The following is a 10125-nucleotide window of genomic DNA, read 5'->3' on the forward strand; positions in this document are numbered from 1 at the left end:
TATATATAGTGGTGCATATCTTTTAATCCTATATGCCTTATTTACCCCTCCCCCATCCTCCTTTGATAACCATGTCTGTTTTCTTTTTTTGTGAGTCTGTTTCATAAAAAAGCTCATTTGTATTATTTTTAAGATTCCATATATATGAGATCATACAATATTTGTCTTTGACTTACTTCCCTTAATATGATAATCTCCAGGTCCATCCATGTTGCTGCAAATGGCAATATTCCATTCTTCCTTATGGTTCAATAATATTCCATTATACATATATTGCTATCCATTCATCTGTTAATGGACCTTTAGGTTGCTTCCATGTCTTGGCTAAGCTAATAATTTCCTAGACATCATTTCCCATTTCAGAGCTTCAGTTTTCCCATTTGAAAAGGAAGGGGTATAATTATACCTTTCTTATCACCCTCAATGTGCTCGCTGATTTTTGTCCATTTTGTTCACTGCTGCGTGCAATAACAGATGTTCATAAATCTTGCTGCACACAGTAGGCGCTCAATAAATGCTTGTTGCATGAAAAAAAAAATGAATGAGTCCTATTTCCCTGAGTGAAAGCTCTTGATAAGTCCTAAAGCGACAGGCATTCGTAGCCCTTCTTGAGATTACTTAGTGAGGCTGTTTCTAGCAAGTCCGGGAGCAATTGAGGCTGGGGGACCGTGGGCGAGAGAAGGGCGGGACCGCCGGGTCACCGCCCAGCCTCGGCCCCGCCCCCAAGCCCCGGCCCCGCCCGCAACCCCGCCCCCGGCCCAGGCGCGCTCTGCCGGCCCCTGTTTCCCGGCGGGCCTACAGTGGCGGACCGACAAGATGGCGGTCCCGGCAGCCCCGTGGAGGCGGCCGCGGCTCGGTCTCGGGCTGTAGGGCGAGGCTGGGGTCTGGAAGCAGGCCTCGCCAAGGTGACAGGAGGTCGGGGCGGCGCCGCCGGGCCTCGTGGGGTGCCAGGCCTCGTCGCTGCCGTCCCCGTGCCCCGCCGCTTCCCCATCCCTGCCCAGGGGTGGAACCGGAGAAGGTCAGGTCCTCCGCCCCGCCCCGTCCGTCCTCGCCGCAGGGCGGACGCTGTGCAGTGGGTGGCTCACTGTTAAATTGACTTCACCCACGTGCAGCCTCCATGGCCGCCTCGCAGGTTCCGGGGGAGAAGATTAACATCCAGGCAGGAGAGATGGCCAAGGTCGGGGACAGGGACCTACTGGGGAACGGCTGTCCGGAGCAGGACAGACCCCCGCAGCGCTCGTGGAGGCAGAAGTGCGCCTCCTATGTTCTGGCCCTGCGGCCCTGGAGCTTCAGTGCCTCACTCACCCCGGTTGCCCTGGGCAGTGCCCTGGCCTACAGATCCCAGGGCGTCCTAGATCTCAGGCTGTTGGTGGGCTGTGCCGTAACTGTCCTCGCTGTGCACGGGGCTGGCAATTTGGTCAACACTTACTACGACTTTTCCAAGGGCATTGACCACAAAAAGAGTGATGACAGGACCCTGGTGGACCGTATCTTGGAGCCCCAGGATGTCGTCCGGTTTGGAGTCTTCCTCTACACCTTGGGCTGTGTCTGTGCCGCTTGCCTGTACTACCTGTCCCCTCTGAAACTGGAGCACTTAGCTCTCATCTACTTCGGAGGCCTGTCTGGCTCCTTTCTCTACACAGGAGGTAAGAATTTGTCTGTTTGCTGTACTGCAGGTCTTAGTTGCATGTACTGGAAACTGCGGTTTGCATAGGACTTATGGGACTAGCAGAGAGGTGTCAAAGGTTCTTTTCTTTTTTATGGCCGCACCGCGGGGCATGTGGAACTTTCCCGACCAGGGATGCAACCCACGCCCCCTGGAAGTGGAAGCACGTAGTCTTAACCACTGGACCCCCAGGGAAGTCCTCAAAGGTTATTATTTGAATTAGGCCATTTTTTTGTGAAATCTATAATGTTTGGGTCGTGTGGATTTGGGAGATAACGTTCCTGGCTTGGTTTATGAATGTTAGGAATAACATATGTGGAAATTTTTTGTGTCTAGTTTCTATTAGTTTGTCATACCTTATAATGCCACAGTTTCAAATTTTAGTGTAATTAAATTGGAAAAGCTCAAATTGTACACCTAATTACTTTCAGCTAGTTTGCTAGGTGACCCCTTGCAACAGGCTGTTGAAGGTGGTGATGGGCAGGTGGTTAAGCCCTAGTTATTGAGCACCTGTTATGTGCCAGGCTCTGTTCTACTGTGAACACAGCAGCTAAGTTCCTGCCCTTGTGGAAGTGATTTTGAATATATCATGAGAAGAGACGGAGAATAAAAATAGTAAATTGTGGTTTGGATGACCAACATCCTGGTTTGCTCAGCACTGAGTGCTCCCAAGATGTGGAGCTTTTGGAAACCGGGAGAGTTCCTGGTAAACCAGGATGAACTTGTACCTTGGTTACAGTACGTGAAAAGATGATAAGTGCTAAAGGGAAAAGAGTAAGTGGAGCAAGGAAGGAGGACACAGCTGACTATTTTAACTGGCTTGATCAGGGTAGGCCTCATAAAAAAAAAGTAACGTGAGTAAAGATTGTAACAGGTGACAGGTGAGGGAGTTGGCTGAGCAGATATCTGGAGGAAGAGTATCTTGGAACAGCAATTGCCAAAGGCCTTAAGGCAGGAGTGTCCCTGGAAAGTTGGAGGAACAGCATGGAGTCTAGAGTGTGAATGAGGGAGAGAGTAAAAGGAGGTAAAGTAAGAGAAGTGTGTTGGGAGGAGGGGGCAGGGTGGCACAAAGATGATGTAGGCCTTAGTGTTTTAAAGGAATCACTCTGGCTAAGGTACTGAGAGGGGCAAGGGGAGAAGCAGGAACACCCAGGAGGAGGCTGTTGAGTAAACCAGGCAAGAGATGTCTGGTGGCTTGAATCAAGGTGGGAGGAGTGGAGAGGGAAGTAGTCAGGTTCTGAATTTATTTTGAAGGTAGACAGGGTGTGCTGATAGATGGGATGTGAGGCAGGAGAGAAACAGACGAATTAAACATGATTCTAAGGTTTTGACCTGAGTAACAGGAATAGTGGAGTTAATGTTGAGTGAGAGAGAGAAAGTCGAAGATAGGTTTGTGGAGAGAAAATTGAGGAATTGACTTTGGACATCTTAATGTGGACATCTTAATGTGTTAGATCTCCGTGTGGGGGTGTCATATTGATAGTTGGATATGAGTCTGAGTTCAGAGGAGAGGTCTGAGCTGGAGATAGAGACATTTGAGAGTCTTGCACTAAGTTAAAGTTGTATGACCGGGTGAGATCCCGGAGAAGGGGGTGTTGGTAGATGCCAGGGTGAGCCCCGGGGCACTCCAACATTAAGAGGTGGGGAGAGGAGAAGGAAGGCAAAGGGAACTGAAATGGAGCATCTGGAGGAGAAAGAAGAAAAGCAAGAGACCGTGGTGTCCTGACAGCCAGTGGTAGAAAGTTCAGTGAGGGAAATCAGCAGGGTGCTGAAATAGAATGCATGTATCAGGTGGTGGTGGAAGGAAGAGGCCCTCTCTGTGAAGGTGACGCTTAAACTAAGACTTGACCAAGAAGGAGCCAGCCATGGGCAGAATTGGGGTCTGATTCAGGTCCTTCCGGGCTGAAGGAACAGCAAATGCGAATGTCCTGGAGTAGGGGGAGGCTTGGCATCTTTTAGGATCTGCTGAAAGGCCAACGTGATCAAGAGGAAGACTGAGATGCAGCTGTCAAGGGAGGCAGGGGCTGGATCATGCTGGTCTCCTGAGGCCTCAGTTTCTGCTGCTTCCTCCTCACTCCCAAGCCTAGTCCTTGGACCTCTTTTCTCTAGCTCTGTTTACTCCCTTGGGGATTTTAGTCAGTCTCACGGCTTCTGTTGCCATCTGTTAAGCTGGTGACTCTCAAATTTCTACCTCCAGATCAGAGCTCTCCACTAAACTCCAAACACAGATCCAACTTCTTACTCAGTAACTTCTCTGAGAGGTTACAGGCATCTCAGGCTTGACATGTCTGAGACCAAATTCCTGATCTTCTCTTCAAAGAAACCTGCTCTACCGTCAGCTTTCCCCATCTAACTCGATGGCAACTCCATCCCTCTCGTTCTTCAGGCTGAAAATCCTGGGCATCATCCTTGACTCTCCTTTCTCACATCTCGCGTCCAGACTATCAGCAAGTCCCGTTGACTCCACTTGTAAACTGTGTGTGGGACTGGACCACTTCTCATCACCTCCCACCACTACACTGTCATCCCCCTTGATTAGTGCGGCTGATTCTTTACCCGTCTCTGTGCATCCACCCTGGTCCCTTTCAGGGTGCTCCTAGAACAGCAGCCAGTGGCACCTTGCAGCTATGTCAGTCGTGTGCTCAAAACTCTCCAGTGGCTCCCAACTAGTTAGAGTAAAGGCCAGGGTCTTTGCAATGACCCCCAGGGCCTGACATTATCTGCTCACCCCCACCTCCCCAAGCTCGCTGACTTGCCCTCCTCCTCACACTCTCCAGCCACACTGCCCTCCTCGCTGTTTCTGGAATGCGCCAGGCTTACTCCTGCCTCAGGTCCTTTGCAGATGCTGTTTCCTCTGTTTAGAACACTCTTCCCTCATCTATGTGTATGATTTACTTTCTAACCACCATCCATTTGCTCAAACGTCAGCTGCTTAGTAAGGCCTTTTTTTCTACCCTATTTAAAATTACAAAACAATAAGGCTTTCTGTAGCAGCTAAAAAAAATAAAATCACACACACACCCTGTGTTTCCCCTACAATGTCTTTCCTATTGCTCTTCTCTGCTTTTTTCCACAGGTTTCTGTTCAACTTTGCTCACATTGTTTTTTTTTTTTTTGCCAGGATCCTAGGAGGTGTTCTTGGGTACTCTTGCCAGAGGTCAGTTGAGGCTATAGAGCTGTTCTGTTTTCTTCTGTAGGCAGAGCCCTGAAGTCTGCTTGGAGATCTGAGAAAATAAGCGAAAGAAGAGTGGGCAGCTGGTGGAGAAACTTCCTGGATGGATGCTGGGAGCATTTCTGCCTGGCCTCTTCCTTGGGCAGGGGTAGTTGCCTAAGTGTGTGAGATATTGTACAAGACATCGATTTCCTAATTTAGAACTGGAGCTGAGCTGCTGCTTGAGAGACCTTCCTCCTGGAGGGCATGTCCTCAGACAACCAAATAACTGATCAAAACACTGCTTAAGGAACACAGAATGAGTTTGCTGTGTGTTGGTGGGTATCAGGGGCCATGCCTGTTATTCCCTTTCCCGGAGATGCTTCATTCCAAAGAGCCAAAGGTGGTCCTTTAGCACTAAAGAATCTCAGCCACTAGTGTGGAGGTAAACTTGGGCTGCATCTTGTTCTTTGGCTGCCAAGCTTTTAGATGCTCTATAGATCATTGTCCCTTCTCATTTTAGGCTGTTTAAAATGCAATTGATGACCCAATAGTTTGTTTAATTTTCTGATCCTGAGGCCATGCCTTGGTAGCTTGGTTAGATCAGAGGTTTCCCAAGCTTCTGCAGCAATATATGTGTGGATCGCCTCTTTGAGTGGGTGCCTCTCACCCTTTGTATGCTGCTTTGCCTGTTTCAGTCCAAGCAGGACATTTTTCATGACCTCAGATCCAGATTCCAGGTGCTTGTTACTGTAGCTCTGTGTTCAGTTCAGCCTTTGTGTCAAGCACTGGGGAGCCAGCTGTTAACCAGCCACAAGGCCCTGCCCTCATTGAAACCCACCGGTTAGTGGGAGAGACAGATTAAGATTTAGAAGTGTGGGACTTCCCTGGCGGTCCAGTGGTTAGGACTCCACGCTTCCACTGCAGGGGGCATGGGTTCGATCCCTGATCAGGGAACTAAGATCCTGCAAGCCAGGTGGCGTGGCCAAAAAAAAAAAAAAGCATTAGAAGAGTGATGGAATTTCTGAAAGTAGAAGTCAGGGTGCTGTGGAGCAATGTATTGCAAGAGGACCGACTGTGGTCTAGGTCTGCGGAAGGCTGCCTTGAGGAATTGTCTTTCAAATCTTGAAGGGTGTGTAGGAGTTAGCCAGACAAGGGGCGGGGGTTGGGGGAGTCATGAGGCCCTGAGGAACTGAAGGAAGTATGTGTGGGGAGGGGAGGAGAGCTTAAAGCCAGGCAAGAGGGAGGCAGGGCGGGGCCAGGAGGTGAGGCCTGCTGGAAGATCTGGGGCTTTTTTTTATCCTGAGGACTTGTTGATAAGGGTTTTCAAGTGTATGCTGGGGGAGGGGCATGACCAGCTTAGTCTTAGGAGAGGATCATTCTGGCTACAGTGTGGAGACTAGATTTGGGATGGGGAGGGGGAGGTGGTTATGAGAAGGGAAGCTGAGGGACCAGTTGCGAGGGTGTCTTCCAGGTGGGAGGGCAGTTTTCCAGGCAGAAGGTGACCTCGACTTTGACTTGGGGATGGAGTGAGGTGGGATGGAGCGTGGCATTGAGGGGTGGAGAAACTGGGCAGGTTTGAAAGACAAGGATGAGACAGGATTTTAAGTAGATTAGCAGTATGGGAGGAAAAGTTAGGGATTATTTAGCCTTTTAACTTCATGGGAACCAGAGAAGGGAAACAGTGTTATAACTTCACTGTGTTAGCTGTTTTACTCGTTATGTGGGTGAAAGTTTCTCTGTGTGGAGTTTGGGAACCCTGAATTTCCTCTGTGATTAACTGGGGGTTTTCAAAACCAGAAGATGCTTCCAGAGATTGTGGCTGAAAAGAGGCTGGGATGAATATTCTGTGAGGGGCTGATCTCATGGCATTCCTGACAGAAGCAGTATCTGGCAGGGCTTGGTGGCGGTTGAAAGAAACCCAAGCCCCGGACTGTAAGACCCGTGAGATCCTTCATGGGCTCCCCGGCTGAACTGTGTGGGACTTGGACCCCAACCCCCCACCCCCCACTGGCTCTTTTTTTCTTTTCAAAATGTTTTTCAATTTTTCAATTTTTTATACAACTTTTAAAGGCTACTTTCCACTTGCAGTTATTACAAGATATCGGCTCTCTTCCCCGGGTGGTACAATACATCCTTCAGCCTTACGCCTGTTTGTACCTCCCGCTCCCCACCCCTGTGTTGCCCCTCCACCCCCCTCCCCACTGGTAACCCCTAGCTAGGGAGGCCCCTGCTCTTTGTGGCAGGGCTTTGATGGGGGACCGCAGGAAGGAAAACTCAGGGGCTGACTCAGACGGAAGTGGGTGCTAAATGACTCGTCTTCTCGTTCCCTCTATGTCACTGGGGAAGAAATCAGATTTTGCTCTGGAGGCGAGAGGAATGCAACCACTGTCCTGCCTCACAGTCTAAGAATAGGCCCCGTGCAGCCACAAGCGGCCTGCCTTTCCACTGGAGAACAGTCCCACGGTTTCCAGCCCCTGATCTCACACCCACTCTCTGGGTTTTCTGGCCATAGGAATTGGATTCAAGTACCTGGCTCTGGGAGACCTCATCATCCTCATCACTTTCGGCCCGCTGGCTGTGGTGTTCGCCTACGCCGTCCAGGTGGGGTCCCTGGCGGTCTTTCCGCTGGTCTACGCTGTCCCCCTCGCCCTCAGCACCGAGGCCATCCTCCACTCCAACAACACCAGGGACATGGAGTCTGACCGGGCGGCTGGCATCGTCACGCTGGCCATCCTCATCGGCCCCACTCTCTCCTATGTGCTGTACAACACGCTGCTCTTCCTGCCCTACCTGATCTTCAGCATCCTGGCCGTGCACTGCAGCATCAGCCTGGCGCTGCCCCTGCTCACCATCCCCATGGCCTTTTCCCTGGAGAGACAGTTCCGAGGCCAGACTTTCAACAAACTGCCCCAGAGGACTGCCAAACTCAACCTTCTGCTGGGCCTCTTCTACGTTTTCGGCATCATTCTGGCACCAGCAGGCAGTCTGCCCAAAGTCTAAGGGCACCAGTAGCCCCCCCACAACACGTCCCCCTTTCTTAGGAGGTGTTGAAGGCAGCATCTCTGAGCAGGGAAGGTGGTTTGACAGCGAGGGGCCTATGGATGGCTTGTGGACACCCACCTTTTTTATGATTACATTCTTAAAGAGAATGTTTTGTTTTTGTTATTCCATTTTATGGGGACTCTTGAAAGTACTGTGGTATCAGAAGGTAAATTGGACGTGTGGCCCTTGTTTTATTTATAATTTCCACTAGAGGGTGTTGTTAGGTCACTTTTAAGTGGACTAAAATGCCCTAAGACTTGGTGAAGGAGCCGCCTGGGTTGGCCTCCTATCCTGAAAGAGCCATAGTAACTGGGCCAAGTGTCCTCTGCTGTCTTGGTCTGGCAGGATACAGTGATGACCCCCAGTGACAGGGAGCACTGTCTCTTCCCCGAGCACTGGAGTCCTGAAATACGCTGCTTGAGAGAGAAACTCCCTCATTAACAGCCCGACTGGGCTCCCGGGTTTTTGCCTACATGGTGATTCAGACCCTTTTGTCCTCACTTCAGTTATTGCCACAGTTGAGGAGAAGTGTCAGATTACCCCTGCAGCAAGACAGTGGAGCTGGGAACTTGGAAGGAAAAAAAAAAAAAAACCCACCCCGGAGGCAGCTGAGAAAATCACTCTGCTTTTGGATAGAAACTGGTAGAATGGCTGGTTTCCCGTTGTAGAGCCCACGGGCATGACAGGAGGCGCTCCCAGTCCTTTCAGTGACTGGCAGGCGCTCTGAAGTTGCAGAGGCCCTGCTGTCCTCGCCGGCTACTGAAAGCCCACGGGCTGCTTCTTCGCCTGCCCGCACCACCCGCCTTCCCGTCACGCTCCCCTACACCCGCCCTCCGTTTTTTATCACGTCTCCATTTGTGTGTCTCCCACCCGTGGAGCCCTGCTGTTTGGGCAGCAGCTTAGCAGCTGAGTCAGGGATGGTTGCGCCACCCACAGAACCACAGGACGAGCAGACCAGGGACGGCAGCTCCTCCATGAGTGAATAAGCCAGCGGTCAAACAGTCCTGACCCTGTTCAGCCAAAATGACAGGCCCACCAGGGAAGAAACTGCATCTTCCTCCTTGAGGACAGGTGTACGAGACTGACCTGACGTCTCCCAGAGGCTTCAGCTGCCCTGTACAGTCAGAGTTAATTTGCAGCCAGGATGGGGGAATTCCAACACTGATCAAAGCTGCTTCGCGTTTCAATGTGTCTGTGAGGTATAACTCCTGGGCTGGAATTGCTCGTTTGCATTGCATCCGAGACTGAAATAGATGGAGGCCGTCGTCCTTATGCTTTTCTGTTGTGATTATGGCCATTCTGATAGGTATTTCAGGGTCGTGGCCTACAGAAAATGACATCAGAACTAGCTCTTAATCCTTAAAAGCAGGCCAATTATGATTTGGTTCCTTGGGTTAGAATTGGGCAGCTTACTTGGAAAAAATATACTTGGAAATTGCGAGAGGTTCTTTGAAGTTAAAAGTGGTTTGTCCACAGCGTTCCAGAACCCTCGAGTAGTGGTTAGAGCCCCGTAACGAGGGAAGGAGGACTGCCCTGTCTCTTGCCTGTCTTCCCAGCACCATTTTTGTTTCATGCCGAGTTTAGTGGCGTTTTGGTGCTCACAGGAGTCCAGCCTTCAAAGCCAAGCTCTTTGGGCTCCTCTTCCGAGGGGGCCATTGTCACATAAGGCTCACCCCTGAGGCCATCGGACCGAGAGCTCCACGTGTCCACAGACCAGACCTTGGTAAGCCCTCCCATCGGGGTGTCACTTAACCTCTGCACTGTGTTCTGGTGCAGGTTTTAGTGCATATTTTTATACATAAATCTTTCTAAAAGGGCAAATTTGGTGCCAGGTTTTATATGCATAATTTGTATGACATCCCCTGATTCAATAAAGGTTTCCTTTAGACTTGTTAATAAACAGATTTTTTTTAATTAAAGGAAAATGTTTGTCAGTGGTCTGGCTTCCCATTTCCCTGTGCCTTCCTCCTGCCGCTTGTCTCACCCTCTGCTCGTGAACCCTGATTCATAAACCTCAGGAGACCCGCGCAGGCGCGTTTGGTGGGGTGGGGGTGGGGTGCCTGATCTTTGGTCGTGAGTTTGACCAGATTCGATGAGCCCTTAGAGAAGACAATAGGGACCCCTCCGAGCCCGTATGGATTTGTCAAGAGCCAGGCAGGCCAGATTAACTTGTTTCCTTGTGTCCTTTTCTATGTTCACATTTCTTGAGTGGGTCACCGTGCTGATAGATTGGGAACATGCAGCAGATAGAGGACCTTTGGGT

The 10125-nt window shown here is 50.4% G+C and overlaps 1 protein-coding gene across 1 annotated transcript; it reads left to right on the forward strand.

The window, feature by feature from the left end:
• Window positions 1-808: 808 nt before the first annotated feature.
• UBIAD1 (UbiA prenyltransferase domain containing 1) lies at window positions 809-9789 on the forward strand. The gene is made up of 2 exons (XM_057714568.1): window positions 809-1646; window positions 7333-9789. The coding sequence occupies exons 1-2, from the start codon at window positions 1118-1120 to the stop codon at window positions 7818-7820; spliced, it is 1017 nt and encodes a 338-aa protein (XP_057570551.1). The 5' UTR covers window positions 809-1117; the 3' UTR covers window positions 7821-9789.
• The last annotated feature ends 336 nt before the right edge of the window (window positions 9790-10125 follow it).

Source organism: Hippopotamus amphibius, chromosome 1 (genome assembly GCF_030028045.1).
Source record: "Hippopotamus amphibius kiboko isolate mHipAmp2 chromosome 1, mHipAmp2.hap2, whole genome shotgun sequence".
NCBI classification, from domain to species: domain Eukaryota; kingdom Metazoa; phylum Chordata; class Mammalia; order Artiodactyla; family Hippopotamidae; genus Hippopotamus; species Hippopotamus amphibius.